The sequence below is a fragment of the Elephantulus edwardii genome, unplaced genomic scaffold, assembly GCF_000299155.1.
Source record: "Elephantulus edwardii isolate Elephantulus edwardi_28Jun2011 unplaced genomic scaffold, EleEdw1.0 scaffold00031, whole genome shotgun sequence".
In the NCBI taxonomy this organism is placed as follows: Eukaryota; Metazoa; Chordata; class Mammalia; order Macroscelidea; family Macroscelididae; genus Elephantulus; species Elephantulus edwardii.
The window spans coordinates 22421235-22445017 of NW_006399781.1; the positions used below are offsets into that span (position 1 = coordinate 22421235).

Genomic DNA, 23783 nt, shown 5'->3' on the forward strand with positions numbered 1-23783 from the left:
GTGACTAGAGAAATGGGATTAAGTCTGTTGGAGATGATGAGATTGTCTCAGATTAGGGAAAGGTACAGAGCTCATGTACAATAGGGTCACTAAGAGTCATAGTTGACTCGATGGCACATAACAACAATAACAACAAAAGAACTTGGAAAAAAATTCTGTCTGCTGATAACAGAGGTAAAGACCAACACTTGTTTCAAAGGTGTCATTGACTACACTGAACTGAATCAAAGATAGGAGCCAGCTAGCAAGATTTCTCCTCTTTTTTAAAAGGGTGGTAGTTAATAATTTGATGATGTTAATTTTTATGAGAAGAAACTTACTGTGAGAGTTCAGCAGTTTCTTCATCATATATTTTTTTTCTCTCAGACAGCTCATCAGGCAGATACTTCACTATTAATTCTTCCAACAGCTGTGTGACACAGAACCTCCTATCTGCTAGATACTAAAAGACAATATTATTTTACAATCTGGTAATTTTTTTTCCCATAGTATAAAACAAACAAAACAGTTTAACTGAAATAGTAAAGCCTTTGTTACACAGTCATACAGTCAATTCAGAATTATTTTAAGTAGTAAGGGGAAGCATTACAATGGATGATGTCAAACAGGTAAACCTATCTGAGACTGATCAAGGGCATTAAAGACGCTTGGCTGCAACTTGAACCAGGCCCAGCACAGAAGACTCTTCTCTTGCTATGACCCCAAATCCTTTCTGAACAGCTATAAACTCTGCATTTCTAACCAGTGCTCTAACCCAGACATCTCCTTCCCATCAAAGGCTAATTTCCACCTGACAGGTCTTAGATAGCTGAAACTATCTACCAGAGAAACAAAAATTAAATAATGAATGCATCTTGCCTTATTTAAGTCAAGCAAAATTATTCCTTTTTTTTTGTTCCCAATTCAGTGGCAAAGTCTTGTGAAAACCTTTCTTGGACATTTTTTTCCATTATCACTGTCACTCAGAACTTTCTATGAAGGGCTTGCTGTTCCTACATGATCCATTCACCCCACTCTAAGCCAAATGTTATTATTTGCACTACTCCCTGAATGCTTTTTAAATAAGGGTGTGTTTTATACATGTTTGTCATTCTTCATTTCATCTGCTAAAAGCCATCTATCTCATCCCAGTCAATGAAAAGCCTATCTGTCTTTCAAGGTCTGGCTCAAATTTTACCTTTCCCATAAAAGCTTTTTTAATTCTTTTTCCACCTTCCCTAAAGGCCCACAGCAATTACTGCTTGTGCCACAGACACACACACACACACACACACACACACACACACACACACACACACACAAGGTACTCAGTGCAACAGATTGGATGGATGTGGATACGTCATAGCACTACAATCAAATTAAACATTGCTTAGGGCTAGGGGCCAGATCAAACAGCATGCACAGAAATGACCAACAAGAACTAATAAAAGCAGCCACTTGAGATCCAATCACAGGACAAGAGAAAGAGATACTCTTCTTTAATCAATCTGTATAACCAGTAAAAGCAAGGGTATGTCATTATGCAATGAAGATTAGATTAGGAAATGCAGGAAGTAGGGAGACTGATTACAGTAGTACTTTGCAAACTGGTAGCCTAGTGGGCAAGGAATTGTGCTGCCACTCCAAAGGAAGGCGGTTTGAACCTACCAGCTGCTCTGAGGGAGAAAGATGAGTAATCTCCTTACATGCAATTTACAGCCTCTGAAAATCTGCTAGAGGGTTAGCTATGAGTCGGTTCTGATTTGATGGCAATGGAACTTTTAAAATTTTAGCATTAACCTAGGTTTATGAAAATAAAGACTACTGAGGTCTACCCAGAGTTTCTGCTTTTATAAGTCTGAAGTAGGATCTAACAATTTTATTTCTATAAAATTTCTAGGTGGTATAGATTGTGATAAGTCAGAGAAATACACTGAGCTATTAGCTGAAGAAGAATAGTTTTGAGCAGATAACCTATACACAGGTAACTCTGAGATTTTTTTGTAAAATTAATCAAATTACAAATATTAAAAAGCAGTCTCATTACCATTTTCTTTTACTAAAAACATTTTTATATCCTTTTAGAAAGAGTCTCTCTGCATTGCTGATGTTGCTGTTGTTGTTAGGTGCCATCAGTCAAGTATGACTCTAAGCAACCCTATGAACAACAGATTTGAACACATGGCTGACAGGAATCTAAATTTGAGCATCTGGGGCAGGATGTAGGCAATTTCTACCACTTATCTGTAAGTCTGTTGTACTGTGATGGTCCCAGTCTTGCTTTGATGCTGGAAACTAGACTACCAGTATCTCAAATGCCAGTAGACAATATGGCCATTTGGTTTTAATAGCCTTGTAAATACATAGCCTTTGATCTTAGGCCATTTCCTTAAAATACATTCCTCGGAAATGAAGCACTTCCCAGAAAGTCATCCTAAGGAAATGGTCTAAGATAGCTCAATCATGAATTTACAGTGGTACAAAGCAATCCACATTTGAAAACAGGAACAATGTTTTATCAATTGACTACAATCATGTTTTCAAGATATATTTAAATGAGAAAAATGAAGTGATATGCATTAAAAGTACAAACCACCACATAGAGCACAACTGTTTTACTTTTAAATTCTGTATTTATGCATTACAAATTATGTTATAGCAAAACCTGGGAAAGCCAGAACCTGTGTGAGGCAGAAACTTGCAAGATAGGAAAATACTTTCCCACTGAAATTATCAACAGCAAAGGGATAAATAATAAAAACTCTGTGAGGCCAGAGTAACAAGGAATTCCCTCAAGTTCTGACTCTCCCAGAGGGACTTCACTATATATGGTGTGCTTTCAAAGTTAGCATATAAGGTACGCTTATTTTTTAAATACTATGCAAGTTACATTTTCAGACAACATCCCTAATAAAATTTTCTTTCAATTTCAAACATTTTTTTAAAGCAATGAATCTAATTGTTATTCTGGAGGCGGGAAAGCATAATAAATTTATTAAAAGAACACAAAATGTCTGGGTACACAGGGGGAAAACTTTATTTAGAATACATAATCTAAAAATGCTCAGCATATTAGTTGAAAATATAACTGAAAAACTCTTCTAAGAAAAAAGCTTATCTTGTATTTCCTGACTTTGTGAACATTCTATAAATGGTTTTATGTTTTACATGCTGCAAGATGTCAAATGTAAAAGTACACATTATTTCAGAAAAGAATTCTTTTCTAGATAGGAAGCTGCTCCTAGAATATGAAAAAAAAAAGTTTCATGCTCATATTTGGAAGACACTTTTTATAACCCAGCCATCCCTTTCCCTAGCTACAAAGGCTTTCTCCTCATATTAGCTGACCTCCAGTCACTCAAGCAGGACAGACTAGGTATTGTCCTCCATCAGATACAGAAGACACCCACCCCAGATCTATATATTTTTCCTTTATAGATCATTAACATTAATCAGCAATTATATTAGAAGGTTATGAGAAATTGTATCTCTTGCCTTTCTAATTTACCATTTTCTAGAGCTATTCATACTTTGGACACGTAGGTAGGTGAGGCTATTCCTTGGAAAGAGACCTCATGCTTAGAAAAATGGAAGGTCAGCTAAGGAGAGGAAGACCCCAATAAGATGGATTGAAACTCTGACTTTAGCAAGGGGCTCTAGCATCTCAGAGATCAGATGGGGATGGTACAGGTTAGGCAGGTTTCAGGGTAGCTGTTCATAGGGTCATTATGAGTTGTACTTGACTTGATAGCAACTAACAAGAGCAGTACTGCCAGTGTGACATCCCCTACTCATATATGGCTACTTAAGTTTAATGAAAACTAAAAATGCAGTTCTCTCCAGTTACACTAGACACATTCCAACTGTTTAATAGACACTATGACTAGTGACTACCATGCAGGACAGAAAAGATACAGATAACTGATATTAAAGCAGAAAGTTCTATTGAATAGCACCATTTTCTAGAAGTTAAAGAATGAAACACACCTCAAATCAGGTCTCCTACTAAGTGAGACAGCACAACATTTAAGCATCCCCAGTACTGTTATAATTACAATGGAACATACTAGGGACCTGACCATACTCCACCTTTAATTAAATTAAGCACAAGAACTTAGTCTCTAAACTCTTCTCCCCCTAACATTTATTTCCGTTTTCTGCATGTAGGTAATAAAGTATTATTTCCATGACTTGGAATATATAGTGCAATTCCTTACTAAATAAAAAGAAAACTGTGCTGCCAAATTTAAGACCAATAAACAGATGCATGTACAAATATTTACCTCTTTTAAGCTTTCTTTGCAAAGCGGACAATATGGTGTATGGTCTAAACAACGCTCAAGACAATTCTTACAGAATGAATGTCCACAAGGAGTTGTTACTGGCTCATAAAACAACCTGGAATCAACCAAAATACACGTTAGATTTTATTATCAAACTTTCCACTGAAAAGATGTGAACAAATTAATAACAGAATCTTAACATAACATAATATTTAGGTGATGAAGGAGAAAAGCTGACAGGCAAGACAAAAGGGAATGAACAGTGATAAATGCAACCATACTACTTCTACCTCTTAAAAGTTCTCCAGCAACATGCCACGGGCTTAGAAGCTGTGCTAACAACGATGACAGTCACTAGTGACATGAGGCTAATTAGCACTTGAAATCTAGCTAATGAAACTGAGAGATTTGCAGTATGTGTAAAATGCATACTAGAATTAAAAGATTTAGCAGGAAATAATGTAAATCATCATTAATGGCCTTACTATATAAAATTCAGAAATAAGACTAATTTAATAAATATCACAGTAATCCTAAATATCCTATAGGGAGCTAGCTCTGGTGGCAATGTACAGGCTCAGAATCTCAAGGGAGGGAGGGTCAGCAGTTAAATTGTTGCAACCTGACAACAATGAAAAGTACTAGTACTATTACTATCAAACTTGCAAAAGCCAGAATGTATAAGGCAAAAACGCTGTCAGGGAAGGAAAACTCAAGTATTTTCCATTAAAAGGAATGATAAAAGCATTATGTGCTAAAATTGAGTGCACACTGTCAAAGGCACAAACACCGAGACCCGGAAATACAAGACAGTCTCGTGGAGTTATGGTTCTCACAGATTTCTAATTTGTTTTGTTGGGTCCCCCCCGCCCAATTAGGTTTTTCTAGGGGAAAAAAAATATAGTATTTTATGTAAAAAACAGAAATAAACTTCTACCTCCTGGATTTTTAAACTCAAATTGCATGAAAAATGAGTTTGACTTAGATGATAATTCTCTCCTAAGACTTATCAGTCCTAGAAATCCTGTTAGAAGCTTACAGTATGTTGTGAATTGCCCAGGTTCCTGAGCTCTGAAGCTCTGAGCTGAGGGACCTCCTCAGAACAACAGCTCAGCACCACCACATGAGTGATCAGCACCAGTTCTCTTGACTCTTCCCCTGACAAGCCATGTAACTGAGCATCTTCTTTTTAAAACGTCAGTCTCTTAACATTACATATAGCCTGCATAACAAAAATCCTTACCAAATATTACTTAAAAACTATTTTATGGTTAAAGAGTATAAGCAAGATAGACTTATATGCATACAATACATAATTTTCTTACATCTAGCTATGTTTAAAGGTGGGTGATTTTAATCTGTGGCCCTCAGGCTTGACTTTAATTGCTTTTGGTCAAACATTCTTCTAAGTGGTATAGCACTGGTCTGTCCACTTGCCATACAGAGGTAACTCGTGGTTGCTGTGACAATAAACCCTGTGACACTGATGTGTCAAATGCGATAATGGTTACCCATTGTGGACAGTGTTTGGTGGAGCTCCCTGATTAAAACAAGCTTGGAAGCAGGAGTGGCATCCACTTCCATGAACAGCGTGCCTCCAGAAACCCTATGAACTTGGACAAAAGATGAAAGTTAAACAAGTGTTTATGTTTTTCTTTCATAGGGTCACTATGAGCCTTCTACAACTGGATGGCACTTAACAACAACATAGCATTTATAGTACTTCACCATTCCCCATATTCTTCACATACTTAAGCCTCTTGATTCTCATACTATTCAAATGCTGATTCCACTTTCTAGATAAGGAAAACCTGGTTCAGAGACAGAACAATTTGCCCGAAGTGTGAAAGGAACTTAAAATTCCTTTTTTTTCCTTTATTTGACAGTACATGATTTATTAAACAGCTTTATCATCACCACAATTCAAAGGCACCAATTCTTTGCAAACGTTCTTGTACTTAATCCAACTTTCACATGCTTATGAAACAAATGGAAATATCAGTACTTGCTTTGTGAACATCTTAATCTTTAGTGTGATATCTTTACTCCTTAGCACTTTAAATAAGTCCGGACAGTATACTGTCCAAATATAATGCATTTTGATTGATTGACTGCTGATCTCATGGGTGTTTACTGTAGATCCAAGCAAAATTAAATAAATGACATCTTCAATCTTTTTCCATCTATCATGATGTTGCATATTGGTTCAACTTTGAGAATATTTCTTTTCTTTATACTGAAGTATAATCCATTCTCAATGCTAGTCTTTGATCATGAATGTTTTGAGTCCTCTTCACTTTGAGCAACAAGGTTGTTTCATCTGTATATCATAAGTCATTGATAAATCTTTCTCCAGTCATGATGCCACAATCTTCTTTATATAGCCTAGCTCCTAGCCTAGCACATAGAATGAATGGGCATAGTCCTGTATCCTATTACATGGCTATTACTGTCTATAATTTATGGTAATAAATTCTCTATTACAGCCTTTAAGTATTACTGTATTTCATTTGTTGTGAACTGACCCATAGCTGACCCTCCTGTCAGTTTTCAGATAGTATCTCACACAGGAAGAAATTGTCCATCCTTCTGCAGAGCAGGCTGGTAGATTACAGCCATTTGCCTTTGGGATTGCAGCATAGTTTCTTACCACTAGGCTACCAGAGCTTCCCGTAAAACATGTAATATTCATCTTTCATAAAATTTTATATACTTACCTCATGCAGAGAGAACATTCAAAATCTGAGACATCTATTAATTCTTCTGGGATATCACCACAAACTAATGATAATGTACAGACTTCACTGGGAGTTTCTACCAAAAGAAACAATAATTTCTTGTTAGAAAAGAAAAAAATTAAAGGTCATCCTGAAAAAAAAATCAACTTATTCTTCATAAAAACAAAAAGAAACTTTTACCTCCTTGTTTTTTAAGCTTACTTCTTCCATCTTCATTTACAATCACATCTTGTTCCAAAAGAGACAACTTTCTTTTCAGCAAAGCACCTTTTTCTTGAACTGAGAGTAAAGGTTCTGAGGAAACTCTCTTTAAGCAATCTTCTCTGGCAGGAGTTTCTGTTGAATTTATGGCCTGTGCTGACTGAGTGCGATTTAAGCTTCCTTTGACAGGTTCTGAAGTGATTTCTGGAATTGCTTCAATCTACAAATATACAATGAAAACACACATAATAGACAAAAGGGAACTAGAGATACATACCTCATTTCATAGCATTTTGTAATTCTGCAATTTTTACAAATTAAAGTCATGGCAATCAGTCTCAGTGACTCTACCTATACCATTTTCAAAGAGCACGTTTGTCACTTTTGGTAATGCTCCAATATTTTGGACTTTTTCATAATGCAATCTTTTTCACACTCTCTCATTGCTAGAAGTCAGAATCAACTCGTGGCTGACCCTCCAGTGAGTTTTCAGAGGCTAATGTAAAACACCTCCTTCTTCATCACCAAAGCCTTTTTGAACATATGTTGTTTTATGAAATTATTCTGGGTCGGCCAATTCTTTTTGGTACAGTGTCTATATACTCTTTCCATTTTCTTGTGATGCTTCCAATCATTCAATATTCTGCCCATACCACCCTTAAGTACTGCAATTCAAGGAGGTTTGAATTTTTTCTTCAGTTCCTTCGACTTAAGAAATGTCCTTTTTGATTTTTCTACTCCAGCTCTTTGCACACTTCATTGTAACACTTTGCCTTACCTTCCTGAGCTGCCCTTTGAAAGCAGTTTAGTTTCTTAATTTCTCGATTTCTTCCCTTTGCTTTGCCTTCTTAGTGCTCTAGTACAATATTCAGAGTTTAAATATTACGAATACTATGGATATTCAGATATCAACACTCAACACAATCAACACTATGAATATAGACTATGCAAAGGCATTTGATTGTGTGGATCACAACAAATTGTGGCTAACCTTGAGAAGAATCGGAATCCTAGAACACATGATTGTGCTCATGCAAAACCTATACTTGGACCAGGAGACAGTCATCAGAACAGAACAAAAAAACATGGCATGTTTAAAAATCCAGAAAGGAGCATGTCAGGGATGTTCTTATCTCCATACCTTTTCAATCAGTATGGGAAATAGATCACTCAAGAGGCTGGACTTTATGAGGAGGAATGTGCCATCAGGACTGGAGGATGACTCATCAACAACCTATGTTATGCAATGACACAACTTTGCTTACTGAAACTGAGGAGGGTCTAAAGCATTTGGTGCAGGGGGTCAAGAACTGTAGTCTGCAACATGGATTGAAGCTCAACATCAAGAAAGCAAAGATTCTTACCACTGGGTCAACTGGCAACATCATTACAGATACAGAAGAGATTGAGATTGTTAAAAATTTCAGCTTTTTTAGTTCCATAATCAATACCCTTGGCACCAACAGTCGAGAAATCAAAAGACAAATTGCATTAGGAAAATTTGCTGTCAGGGCCCTCTCCAGAGTGCTGAAGAGCAATGATTTCAATCTAGACACTAAGATGTGTCTGATCCAGGCCATGGTCTTTGCAATTACTTGCTATGCATCAGAGAGCTGGACAATGATCAATGATGACAGAATTGATGCCTTTGAGTTGTGGTGCTGGAGAAGAGAACTGAACATGCCATGGCCTGCCAAGAAAACTAATAGATATGTATTACAAAGGGTAAAACCAAACTGCTTCGTGTAGGCAAGTATTTTGAAGTTCCATCTCACATACTTTGGGCATGTTGCCAAAAAGGACCAGTCACTGGAGGAAAGCATCATGCTTGAAGGGTGGAGGGACAGTGCAGGAGAGGAAGACCCTGGATGAGATGACCTGACACAGTAACTGGGGTCATGGGGGTAGGTGTGTCAGAGATAATCAGACTAGCTTAGGTATAGCAGAGTGTAGAGCTATTGTGCATAGAGTCACTATATATCGCAGTCAACTTGATGACACATAACAACAACAGCTGAAAATCACACAGGAGGAGATTGTTCATCTTTCTTCTAAGAAGCTCCTGGTAGATCAGAACTATTAGCGAGGCGGTCTCTATGTTAACAGCACAACTCCCTATGGACTACGACACCAGAGCTCCTTTTATACAAATCCAGTGTGACTCACTTTCCTGTGATAGCTGCTTTACTGCCATGGTCTGAAAAACAAGCTTTCAAGGTTTGAAGTATATTCTGTTTTGTGCTGCTGAGTCAATTCTGACTCATAGCGACCCTATCCTTTAAATAACAGAATATTGCTTTCACCAGGAGCCAAACTAGAAATTTGAATGTTTTATCATGTTCTTTTTTAACAGCTTTAAATTTTAATTCCCAAACTCTAGCAAATAAATTCTTCTGCTAGTACTGTTTATGGGTTCAAATCCACCAGCTGCTCCACAGAAGGATGAACAATCACTGGACGGTCAGTTGTGGTTCAGTTCCAACTTGATGGCAATCAAGAACAACACAATATTATTCTTCATAGGGTTGCTATGAGTTGTACTCAACTTGATGGCACCTAAAAATAACCACATAGCACCAAGTGCCCTGTGTTTTGCTGCAGGGTACTGTGCTGTTAACCCAAAGGCCACTCTTCTCAAGCACTCAAATCCACCAGCTGTTCCTTGGAAGAAAGATGGGCAAACTTCTCCCCAGCAGTTTAATCTTAGAAACCCATTGGAGGGTCAGCTACAGGTCAGTTTCAACTCTATAGCAATGAGTTGAGTGATCAACTACAGCACTAATTATTAAAGTGATCTGTGTTATGAGTGTTAAGCAATCATGTTAATATAGTTGCTCCCACCTTCAGAATTCAAGTTGATGCTTGGAGGCAAGGAATTTGAAACTCCGTCTCACATACTTTTTAGGGATATGGCCAGGAACTAGTCCTTGGAGAAGGACATCGTGCTCAGAAGGAATAAGTGACAGTGTAAGAGAGGAAGACCTTGGATGAGATGGGTTGACACAGTGAATGGGGTAACAGGGTTAGCTGTTTCAGACACAGTGAGACTGGCTCAGGATAGGACAGGGTTCAGAGATACCCTGTACATAAGGTTGCTATGAGTCACAGGCAACTCAAGGACATATAAATCAATAATACTGAGAACAAAAAAAAAGAAACAATGTTCTATAAATTATTAGTGACTTTAAGTGTTCTGGCATTCTGGTAATTAACAAGAAATAAACAAAAGGTGGTTCTGTTAATTAAAAGGGTTCAGAAAGAAAAAAGATAAAAACAACCCTATTGCCCAAATCACTGCTATTAAATCAACTCTATATTGAGTCTTCATCAGGTTTCTGAGGAGAAGACTGCCCAACTTTCATGTGAGGAGTGGCTGATAGATTCAAGTCACAAACATTTTGGTTGGCACCACAACACCCTGCAGTACTCTGCCACTTTTGTTGTTGTTGCTAAGCGCCATCGAGTCGCAGGCAACTCAAATACTTAAACTATTTGGAGAGCACTGGCAGCCTAGTGGCAAAAAGCTGTGCTGCAACCCCGAAGGGTACAGTTCTTAGTTACCAGATGTTCTGTGGAGGAGGGATGGACAATCTCCTCCCGTGCCTCTGAAAACCTGCCAGAGTGTCAGCTATTGGGTTTGTTCCAGCTCAACAGCACACAACAACAACAACAATGCTAACTAGGTTTACAGAGGTATTGAGTGGTGCAGAAGATTAATGCAGTCAGTGTTAACAGAAAGGTTGAAAGAGGAAGCCTGTTTAGAGGCACCTAGGAAGAATGGCAGGGAGCTTTGGGGTGAAGTCTGCAGGGAGTTGAGCTGCTAACCGAAAGGTGTCTCTCTCAGGTGGTTTAAATGTCCAGTGGCTCTAAAGAAGAGAGATGGATCTCCTTCCGTTGTGATTTGCCATATCTGAAAACCTGACCGAGTGTCAGCTACGAGTTGGTTCCAACTCGATGGTAATACATTTGAAGTTGGATTTTTTTTCTCTTTTAGGAATAATGACCAGGTGATATACTTGTGAGAAATCTACATTCTGATGGCAACCTAGTATGAGAGAGATGGCACTATGAAAATGCTTGAAATATTGTTAGAAATACCAAAACAGGTCAGAGAAAGGTGATAGTCATTGGTCCTGTGCATGTCCAAGCACCAGGAGTAAGAAATGACTCCACAGCAAATGACTGACAGGTTAAGCTTAAGTTCTAGTACGGGTAGTCTCCAACTTACAAGGTCCCATTATGATGACTCTGTTTTAAGCAGGTCTGGCATAAGTTAAATATCTGATATTTTTAAAAAGGCGTCATTATTATGGCCTTTTATTATTAGTGTCCTTACCAGTCATACCACTGGAACATATACAGATGATTCAGCTAACAAATCACACACTGCAAAAACGTATGTTGCTGTTGTTCTGTGCCGTCGAGTCGTTTGCAACTCATCACGACCCTATGTACAACATCCCTAAACTCTGCTCTGTCCTGTGCCAATCGCACTGCCTCTGACACACCCATCCTGATTATCCCAGGCACTGACTCAATCCACCTCATAGGGGGCCTTCCCCTTCTGCGTTGTTCCTCCACCCTACCAAGCATGATGTCCCTTTCCAAGGACCTGTCCCTCCTTGCAACACGTCTAAAGTATGTTAGATGGATGAAATGTTAACAATAAGATGAACCCCTAAAAAAAAAGTAACAAGCAATTTAAAAAGTAGTTTATAATGACTCAAATTTTAAGTCTTATGGCTTATCTGTACTTGACATCAGGAAAGTGAAGATCTAATTTATAAAGGAATTACATGTGAGCCCCATGATACCCTCTCTTTACTCCTTACCTGCTCTGAGCTAAGCTCGTTAGGTGAGTGAGACTCTTCTATTACTAAAGGAAAACTGAAAGCTTTATTTTTAGTAGACGGTAATGAACTCCAGGAAGATTCCTTCAAGCCTTCTTTTAAATTTTCAGGAGATAATAAATCACACAAAATCTGTAAGAGAAATATTATTATAAAAGTGATAAAAAAGACTGGATTCAGGAGAGCAATATGAATTTACAAAATACTGAAGGATTTTTAAAAACTTTTTATGTGCTCAGAGTGGGGGTGGATTGTCAAATAAGCAGATTTTTAAAAATCTAAATAGAGCAATTCCTTTTTTCCACTTGATCCATCATTCCTATACATAAAACCTGGAATAATTCATGATTCATTGCAAAAGAAATAAACTCAATGTGAATAAAAGTAGGTGTTCCTGTTAGGTATTAAAAGCAACACCTTATTTTACAAAGATTTAAAATCTATTTATGTTTTCACATTTGCTTGGTTGAAAAAAGAAATATTAACAGACATCTACTCTATAACCCAACAACTCAACTTCACTTATAGACATTTGATAAAATGAATACATATGTAGACAAAATGACTTATACAAGAGTAATTCTAGAAAATTCATAATCATAAAACATTGAGTACAATCCAAATGGAAATTATTTGGTCATAATTCACAAATTGTGACTGCCACAAATTATGAGATAATCACAGAATGGAATATAATTGAGCCAATAACAAAAAAAGGAAAAAAATTAAAAATTTATACTTAAAAATGTTACACTATACAAAAAAAAGGAAATTAAAAAATCCAAAAATAAAGCCAACAAAAAACCTGAGAAACAAAAAATGAACATAAAGGAGTACATTGTACTCTATGACATCATTAATGGAAGTAATTAAAATTAAGAAAAAACAACACCCTACTGTATCATGATCATCACTGCTATCAATTTGATTCCAACTCACAATGTCCCCAATAAGACAGAATGGAACTGTCACTTATGGTTTCAAAGGCTCCAAGTCTTCAAAGAAGCAGACTACCACATCTTTCTCCCTTGGAATGGATGATGGTTTTGAATCACTAATCTTTTGCTCAGAAGTGGAGTACTTAGCTTCCATACCATGTGTGTGCTCTTCTATGGTGACAGATAACAGAACATTTTCCTCTGGCAGTTAGCTGGGTTGGAAGGTTTATAGGAGAGAAGTATGAGGAATGTTCTAGGATGGTACAAATGTTCTATGTCTTGATTAGGCTGCTGTGTCCTGGGTGTATACATTCCCCAAAACACAAATGAACTATTAAATCTATACCCTTTATTGTATACAAATTTAATATGGGAGCAACAAAATACCCAACAACTACTGACAGAAATACGAAGAACCTGAGGAAGATGGAAAATGCAAAAGTATAAGCTTTTATAACTATGTATCAGGAAAATGACACCAGCAAACATAGAATGAGAGACAAAATGCACAATGATAAAGAATTTATTTTAAATCATTGGGTAAGAATGTAAACATTTCATGGAGGATATATCAATGTTTGCTGAATTATTAAAGAAGTTGAGACAAAATTCCAAAGCTCTCATACTTCAGGGCACATAAGAATCATCTAGAGTATTTAGTAAACTGTGTTCTGGGCTCAACAGTCTGATTCCCATACACTGTGATGTGTCTAACATACACTTCAAATGATTCTGATCCAGGGGTTAATGAGCTCTGTAAACACTATCAATAGGACAAAAATGGTAAATACTATGGCATTTTCTGAGGTAACAGGACTGCAAAAAAGACTAAGGAACTGAGTTTGTATTAGGGTAGGTTTGCTCAAAAAGTATTTTCAAAGGCACTGTGCTTTCAGATGTGCTCTGATTAAGTTTGAGAAAAGCTGCATTTTATTATCATGCTAACACATCAAACACTTCTGAGGAAACTTTTTTAACAAAGTTTAACTCAGTGTTTTCCAAAGTCTTAAGACCAGAGAACCTCTCTCTACCATTCTTTGAAACAGACTACCATACCACAGAACAAACTCTGGGAAGTAATCTGTAGATCATTGAGAAGAGAAAAAAACCCTTTAAGTAATTTGATTGGGAAATAATATTCCCACCTAAAGTGAAAAGCAAAAGACAGACAGTAAAGATTTTTACTGATTGTCTTCACAGCAATGTTTCGGTCTGGCTCAGATTGAAGAAACTATCACAGAACTTCTGAAATTTATTAACAAAACTGCTGTTAGTTATCTGTGAATGAAATATATTTCCTCTCAGAATAAGTTATTACAGTATGCATATGAAATAGAAACCCATGTCAAATTGCTACTAGATTTTTAAAGCCCTTCCTATCTTCCATACCCATATTAATAATACTGCTTGAAAAGAACAAGCAAATATCATGGTTTAAAATCAAGAAAAGTGTATGTTAGATTTGGGTCTTTTCTCTACACCTATTTAGCAGTACATGAAGCCAATACTTGAAGAAGGTGGACCAAATAAAGTAGAATATGGCATGGGGATTGAAAGAAGACTCATTAACAACTTGCTTTACACAACTTTGCTTGTAGAAAATGAAGAAGACTTAAGTACTTACTGAAGAAGATCAAAGACTACATTCAATATGGATTATATCTCAACATCAAGAAAACAAAAATCCTCACTACTGGAGTAACAGGTAACATCATGATAAATGGAGAAAAGACTGGAATTGTCAACAATTTCATATTACATGGACCTACAATCAATAGCCATGATAAAAGCAGTCAAGAAAAAGCATTGGGAAAATTTGCTGTCAAGCACCTCTTTAAAATATTAAAAAAGCAATGATGTTAGTTTAAAAATAAAGATGTGCCTGATTCAAGCCACAATTATCTTCAATTGTTTTGTATGCATCTGAAAGTAGAATGGATGCCTTTGAATTGTGATAATGGTGAAAAGTATTGAATAATACCACGGACAGCCTAAAGACCAAAGACATTTGTCCTGGAGGAAATTCAACCAGAATGCTCCTTTGAGAGAAGAATGTCACTGAAGCTTTGTCTCACATCCTTTGGGCATGCTGACAGGAAGGACCAGATCTTAGAAAAAGACATCATGCAGGGGAAGGTAGAAGGTAAGTGAAAAAGAGGAAGACCCTCAATGACACTGATAGAGTGACTACAACAGTGAACTCAAGCAAGGTTAAGATCGTGATGATGATGGAGCAGAGGGTCATTCTCGAGCTGTAGTCAACTGGACAGCACCTAACAACAACATGCTCCTAAGCCCATATTTTAATCAACATTTGTGGGGAAAAAAAGCATGTGTCTTATCCTTGCCTTGAATGAGCATAATCTTTAAATGGATTACCTTTTCTACTTCTAGCTTTGCAGGTGCAAAGTCTTCATCAAGGGCTAAGCACTGAAGAAATAGTTGTAAGGCATCACCTAAAAAACCAGCATCATGGAGTACTTTTCCTTTCCTGAAATAAACCTGTAACAAAAGCATATAAACAAAAGCTTTAATGAAAGGATTCTTGCAAATTCTGAATGATTTGGAAGTCCAGAGCTTTTAAAAGCCTGGAGGACAGCTCCATCAAGTTCTCAGAGCTACTGTGTTTCCTTATTTTTAAGATAACACTTACTGAAATATTACTGATTTATTCACAGCTGTTTGGGAAGAAAGGAAATAATAAATAGCGTGTATGGTCACTTTAAGATACATCAAGACTTAAGAATCATTAAGATAAAAAAAAAAGAATCATTAAGATGTGAAAACCATATATCCTCCAATCAAGGAAGTAAGGTAAATGTCTTCCCAATTACTAGGCAGAAGTATTGAAATACTTGCAGATATTATACTTTCTGTCTTTGTATTCATGTAGCATTTTATTCTTCTCTTTCAAAACATGAGTTCAGCTCTAATAAAAACTGACACCCTACTCATTATCCTTGGTAAACCCGAAATTCAATTTATGAGTCAGTTATATTGAAACAAAGAGTCAACTGGTAAGCTTTCAATATGTCTTGCTTACTGAAACAAGTTTTGTTAAGTATCAGTGTTAAATAGTATCAGAGGAAATTAAGAATGTTCTAATCAAACATAACTCAAGTTTTCTGAATTGGCTTTTATTTTTTTAAGCTGTCTTTCAAATGGCAGGAAAACCCCCCACATTACATCATTGCAGAGCAAAGCTTTCTTCTTTTTCCTTCCAAGGATTAAAGCTGTTCATACAGACTTCTTGCTCTCTTATTCTTAAAACATATTTGCTTGCCACTAATGAGTCATTCCACCATGGACTCTCTTGATTAACATACAGTGTTTAGAGAATCTATGTTGTTCCTTTAAAGGAGTTTGAAAGGAGGAGAGGGGAAAAATTCAAAAAGTACTTTCATCTTGAAAAGGTTATATGGAAAATGGACAGCTTTATACTGGCAATCTAATAAACAGGAGAACAAGCTGGTTGTTAATTAATATGCTTAAATGTCTCAAGTCTTCTTTAAAACCATATGGGCGAGGCAGCCTTCTTGGACCCATGCACTGTATTAAATCATTGCCTAATCACTTGACTCCATGACAATGCCTCAATTTTCCAGCCTCCAGGGCCTCTTCTACTAATGAAACTCCTTCAAGGAAGCCCAATTTAGATTCAGCTTCACAATATGGCAAGCTGTATTTCTTTAATAGCAATAGAAAAAATTATGTCTAAAGTCCCTGCTTCTTTTCTGTTCTTTTAATTAAGTTTGTTCTTTACTTATTAAACAAAAGACAAGCTATGATTTTTTTTAAATTGCTGAAATATATTCATGCAAAATGCTGACTCCGAATTTTTTAGAACCCCATACATTTTTTAAAAAAAGAAATTTTCAGTGATTGCAGTGCTGGCAAAGAGCTGTGACTATATCACAGACTGCCAAAGGAAAATCTGTCTTAGAATAAGATAGATACTTTATTTCACATAATTTGGATATGTTATCAACAGCTGATGATACTTAGAAAGGGCCTCATGCTTCAAAATGTAGAGCATCATCAAAGAAAGGAAGACCCTCAACAAGACAGACTGACAGTGATTCTAACAGTGGTTTTAAGCAGAGAAGAGCTTGTGAAGGTGTGACATGGCTGGCTAAGGTTTTCTTTTTTGTACACCAGGTCACAGTAAGTCTGAACTGACTTGAAGGCACTTAAAAACATATATTTAAAGAGTTAGCCAATGCAGTTTGCTAAAACTTACATCCACAAGTGAACGCATGTTTCCTACAGTTGAAATGTTAAAAGTTTATTCAGGTGGAAAAGAGCAATTTTACCTCAGGCCAATCTGGGAGGTGACAGAGAACTGCATTTAAGTCTTCTATGGCTGCTTTAAACTCTTGGAGACCAGCATATGATTCAGCTCTGTAAATTTTAAGCGTCAAATTGTTGGGCTCTGAAATAGACATTTTAGAATGGTTTTATTACTTTTAAAAATATTATATAATTCACAAAATAGATTAGACTTGATTAAGAGATGACCAAATGGCTAAACCATCACCAATGACAGTCAGTTAAGGCACAACCAAGTTTACATGTTAAATCTTATCTGAAAGCTGAGTATATCACAAATTTGTAGATTATGTGAACATTTCTATTGTTATTATTAATTATTATTATTACTGGACATATTTTTATAATGACTAGCCACTCCTAATAGAGTTCTGGTGGCCTAGTGGCAAGGAGCTAGTGCTGCAATCCTGAAGTCATGTGGTTTGAGGCCACCAGCTGCTCTGCAGGACAAGAATGGGCAATCTCCATGCATGAAATTAATTGCCTCTGAAAACCCACCAGAGGGTCAGCTATGAGTCAGTTCTGACTCTGTAGTACACAACAACAACAAAAGCCACTCTTAATAAAATGTATTTTTTTAAAACATGACATTTGATAAAAGTATAGAAGGCAGATGTCTTAGATGTTTATCAAATTTGCCTTTTTACAATAAACCTTTTCTAATAACCAAATTTTTAAATCCTCCTTTCTAAAACAACCTCATGTATAATTACTGTACATGTGATTCCCATAGCAGGTAGTGACTGACTGGGCTGAAGGATTTTCAGTGGTTCTGACTATGAAGTAAATAATATAGTAATATTCAGTCTTAAGACCAAAATTTAATTTCTGACTGGGATTGGGCCATCTTAAATAAAAATAGCTTTAATTTCAATATTCCTGAGACAAAAGGGTTTGCTCATTTCATTACTCTCAATGTCTCTACACTAAAAACCAAATACTATTATATAAAGGATGTTTAACATTTGTGCTGCCAATGCAAAGGTACATGGTTCAAATTCAACAGCTGCTTGATGGGAGAAAGGTAGGCCATCTATTCCCATTTGATTTACTGCCTCTGAAAACACACTGGAGGACCAGCTATGAGTCAGTTCCAACAACAGTACACAATATACCTGTAAAACTATAATCAATCACTGCAGGGAAATATGAGTGGCATCCACTTCCTAAACAGCATGCCTCCAGAAACTGCAGAAACTTTGATAAATGTCGATAGTTATAGAAAGGCTTCAGGCCTTTTGTTCATGAGTCATCTGCTATGAGTCGTGCTTGATTCAACAGCAATCAACCACAACAACAACAACAGGCAAATAGATTATAAAGCTGATGTTCAAGCAAGATGCACTTAACCTTAAGTCTATCTGTAAGAAGTCCTGAAGGTATAGTATCTTTAAAACAATGTGTCAGCCAGCTAACCAAAAGGCCAGTAGTTTGAAACTTCCAGATGCTCTGAGGGAGAACCATGGGAGATTCCTTCCTTAAAGATTTACAGCTTCTGAAACCCGATGGCAAGTCCCATTGAGTCAGACTTTGAGGCAATGAATGATTGGCAGAAGCAACTTGACTTTTTAAAGATAGCCATCTTTCAAAAACTTATTTGTGTATAAGAGAAAGCCAGAAGTTGTAAGTACTGACAAAGTACTCATGTAAGAACGGCATAGAGATTCATAATGCTTTTAATCAATTTAATGGATCCATAATGCATCTATATAAACTCAAATCCAAACTCTGTAATTCTGTTGGTTCCAACTCATTGTGAGGCTCCATCAAGTTTCCTAGACTGTAAATCACAACAGGACATTGACCATCTTTCTCCTGCAAAGTGGTTCTATTTTAAGTATGTATGTGTATATGTATGTGTGCTGAGGGTATAGATGTGTATTTACACATTTATATGTTTATGAATAACTGGAATGCAAAAGTTAGGAACAGAGAAGAAGGATCAGTAGTGGGGAAACAGACTTGTTGACAGAAATGAAGCTGGAGATAAAATGACAGAATTTTGTATAGATATTTATTTATTCATTGAAAATATCTTTTATAAGAAAGATAACTGGCAACTATACAAATAGACTTCACCTGATGGTCTGCACAGGAATCAGACTGAATACATGTGTGAAAAGAATCACTGGACAAGCTCTGGATCTGCTTTAAAAACGAGGCCAGGTGCTGACTGTGGAACAGACTATCAACTACTCACATGCAAGTTCAAACTAAAGCTAAAGAAAATTACACCAAATCCACAAAAACTGCTTGAGTCTATCCCACTTGAATTAAAAATCCATGTCAGGAACAGGTTTGAGGCCCTCAACACTAATGTATGGAAGCCAGATTAATTGTGGGAGGGTATCAATAATATTATTCATGAAGAATGCAAAAAAAATCATTACAAAGACAAAGAAAGAAGACACCACTGAGATGGATGATGGAAGAGACTCTGAATATTGCACTAGAGCACCAGGAAGCCAAAGCGAAGGGAAGAAATCAGGAAGTTAAAGAGGTGAACAGATTTCAAATGGCAGCTGAGGAAGACAAAGCAAAGTATTATAATGAAATGTGCAAAGAGCTGAAGTTAGAAAACCAAAAGGAATAAACTTCCTTAGCATTTTTTAAGCTGGATGAACCAAAGAACAAATCCAAGCCTTGAGTTGCAATATTAAGTATGTTATGGGCAGAATATTGAAAATCTAAGAAGTACTAAAAGAAGAGGGAAGCAGTACAGAGCCACCGTATCAAAAAGAATTGGTGGTCACAGAATCTAATGAAACAACTTATGTTCAAGAGGCAATAGAGATGAAGGAGGAACTTCAACCTGCTCTGAAGGAATAGGCAGAAAACACGGCTCTAGGAATTGATGGCATATCAAATGACATATTTCAACAAACAGATGCTGGCTTGGACGTGCTCACCAGGTTGTGTCAAGAAATCTGGAGGACAATCACCTGGCCAACTGACTGGAAAAGATTAATATTTGTTTCCATCCCATAAAAAGGTGATTGAAAAGATTGTGGAAATTATTGAATGATATAACTACTATCACATGCAAGCAAAATCCTGCTGAAGATCATACAAAAATGACTGGAATAGTACATAGAGGACTAACTACCCTAAATACAAGCTGGTTTAGAAGAGGTCCTGACACTAGAGACATCACTGCCAATGTCAGATGGATCTTGGCCAAAAGCAGAGAGTACCAGAGGAATATCTGTGTTTTATTGACTATGCAGTCATTTGACTGCGTGGATCATAACACACTGTGGCTAACCTTGAGAAGAATGGGGATCCAGAACACCTGATTGTGCTCATGCAAAAGCTATACTTGGGCCAGGAGGCAGTGATGAGAACGGAGCAAGGGGGACACTGCATGGTTCAATATCAGGAAAGGAGTGAGTCAGGAATGTGTCCTGTCTCCACGTCTTTTCAATTCAAATGGAGAACAGATCATTCAAGAGGCTAGATTTTATGAGGAGAAATGTAGCATCAGGATTGGAAGAAAACTCATCAACAACCTGTATTATGCAGATGAGACAACACACTGCTTGCTGAAATGGAGGGAAGTCTAAATCATTTGCTCCAGAGGGTTAAGGACTGTAGTTTGCAATATGAAGTTCAAAATCAAAAAAACAAATATTCTCACCACTGGGCCAATTGGCAGCACCATGATAGATGAAGAAGAATTTCAGATTGTTAACAATTTTCAGTTTACTAGGTTCCACATTCAACATTCTTGGCCTCAGCAGTCAGGAAATCAAAAGACAAATTGCATTAGGAAAATCTGCTATCAGATATTTCTCCAAAGTGCTGAAGAGCAATGATGTCAGTCTAGCAACTAAAGTGCAACTGATCTAGGCCAAGATCTTCACAGTTAATTACTATGCATCAGAGAGCTGGACAATTATCAAAGATGGCAAAAGATGAATTGATGCCATTAAGTTGTGATGTTGGAGAAGAGTACTGAACATATCATGGGCTGCCAAGAAACGAACAGGTATGTGTTGGCGAGGATGAAATGAAGCAGCTCCTTGGAGGCGAGAATTTTGATGCTCCCTCTCACATACTTTGGGCATGATGCCCAGATGGACCCGTCCTTGGAGAAGGAAAGCACAGGAGAGGAACACCCTGGATGAGATGGAGTGAGATTGGCTCAGGATCAGACAGGGTTCAGAGTATTGCGTACAGTGTCACTATGAGTCAGTAGGGACTCGATGGCACATAACAACAACAACAAACATATAGAAATCCTACTGCCTTTGAGTATGTTTCAACCCATAGTGACTGTTATGGATTGAATTGTGTCCCCCAAAACCACATGTATGCAATGATATAATGCGAATGTTATTATCTCCATGATTTGATAAGCCAAATAGTTATAGAAGTAAGGGTGGAATGCAGTATCCTTTAATCCCACCACCTTACCAATGTAATGGGAGTGTCTCGAGGATGTGTGAGGAGAGAGGAAGAGATTTCACTACCAGGTCACATGCAGTTCTCCCAGGAATGCCAGGTCTATAAATGCTGAAGGAACAAATCCCCTCTCCAGAAACGATCAAGACAGAGAGCATCTTCTTTTGGAGTAAGCACTCTAAATTTGGATTTCTAAACTTTTACATTCTTAAGAAGGCACTTGGCAAGATGTAAGGTTGGTCAAAGAGAAGAACCCTCAACCAGGTGGACTGACACAGCGACTGCAGCAATGACCTCAAAAAAGGCAGAGATTGTAAGGATGGCACAAGACAGGACAGGGTTCAGATCTGTTGTTCATAGATATGGACCTTGTGAGTTGTATGCCACTCAGTGGCACTTAACATCAATAAACTATAAGAAAGGAACTTGGTGACCTAGTACTAAGACCCTGGATTGCAATTCCAAAAACATGTGGTTCGAATCCACCAGGTTCTCCACAGGAGGATAGGCAATCTCCTCCTATTCAATTTTACTGCCTCTGAAAACCCGCAGGAAGGTCAGTTATGGGTTGGTTCTGACTCCAAGGCACACAGCAACAACTACCACCTAAAAGCAGACAAATTTGTTTGTTAAATCTCTATGTGGCATCCCTGTTATAGAAGCACTGGATAACTAAATTAGTGACCTACCATCAGAATTCTGAGGCTCTAAATCATTATAGGAGGAGACTGTCTACATTTCTCCCATGGAGCAGCTGGAGGATTTGAACTGTTAATTTTTTTGTTAGCATTCCCATATATTATACCATTAGGTACTTTCATACATAAGTACACGCAGACTTCTCAGAAGTTTCCCAGTGCACTCTAATTTTTAAGCTCTTTGATGACTAAATTGATTTAGGCTTGAATTTTTCTTGACATCATGTATTTTCAGAAATAGAAGGCATACTGAAATCAAGGGAAATTTTTCTTTCAAGTTAATGGATCTTGATACAGTTATGAGGGATTTTTATGTCCCAGATGGCCTCTGGTGGTTTAGAATTATTGGAGGAAGGCCTATTTCTTCACATTTACACAGTTGTACAGGTTCCCACCAGGATAAAGCCTAGTACCACAAAGATAATAGCTTCCTACGCTGGTTGGTAAAATATGTCCCAGGGGTCATGAATAATTGTTTTCTACAGCTAATTCTCACTTTAACAATTAGACAGACCTTTTTCTGTGACTGGTATATAAGAAATGAGATTCTATTATTCCTTCAAATTTGTACCAATAAAAAATTCTAAAATGAAATTACTAATTTATGGAAATATCTCTACTTACATCCTTTATAAAAATTATAATCTAGAACATTTTGTCTTAAAATATTTTTGTTTCTTAAGAAATATAAGCAATATAATTGGAAATTGTTGTATTTCAATAAAAATGTTCAATATAGCCAAGCAATAATTAAGGGTCCTACAAAAGCAGGAGTCTCCAGATGGCAGAAAACATTAAGTGATCAACTACTTGTCAAAAGGTTGGCAGTTTGAACCCAGAGGTACATCTCTGCCTAAAGCCACCATATTTTTAAATGCTTCATATGTAGGTAGAAGTAGAGCAATGAATAAAGAACTGGTATCTTTGGGTTGTGGTGTTGGCAACGAGTATTTAGTATCTTTCACTAACAAGGTTGTTGTTGTTATGTGCCATCGAGTCTTTTGCGACTCATAGCAACCCTATGTACAACAGCCCTAAACCGTGCTCTATCCCGTGCCAATCTCATTGCCTCTGACACACCCATCCCGATTACCCCAGTCACTGAATCAATCCACCTCAAAGAGGGGCTTCCCCTCCTGTGCTGTCCCTCTACTCTACCCAGCATGATGTCCCTCTCTAAAGACCTATCTCTCCTTACATGTCCAAGGTATGTCAGGCGAAGCCCCAGAATCCTTGCCTCCAAGGAGCAGCCCTCTACGATGACTCTGTTAGTTTTCTTGGCAGTCCATGGTACATTCAATATTCTTCTCCAGCACCATAGCTCAAAGGCTTCAATTCTCCTATCCTCCCTAGTCATTGTCCA

General features: G+C 37.2%; 1 protein-coding gene across 1 annotated transcript in view; it reads right to left on the bottom strand.

Annotated features, from left to right (window-relative positions):
- Positions 1-23783, bottom strand: part of LONRF1 (LON peptidase N-terminal domain and ring finger 1) — a 58403-nt gene that overhangs the window by 15401 nt on the left and 19219 nt on the right. The window contains exons 2-8 of the mRNA XM_006884146.1: positions 17303-17421; positions 15369-15491; positions 12034-12183; positions 7181-7421; positions 6980-7076; positions 4263-4377; positions 321-442 (exon numbers count right to left, since the gene is read on the bottom strand). Coding sequence (XP_006884208.1) covers positions 321-442; positions 4263-4377; positions 6980-7076; positions 7181-7421; positions 12034-12183; positions 15369-15491; positions 17303-17421 — 967 coding nt within the window. The remainder of the gene's footprint in view (positions 1-320; positions 443-4262; positions 4378-6979; positions 7077-7180; positions 7422-12033; positions 12184-15368; positions 15492-17302; positions 17422-23783) is intronic.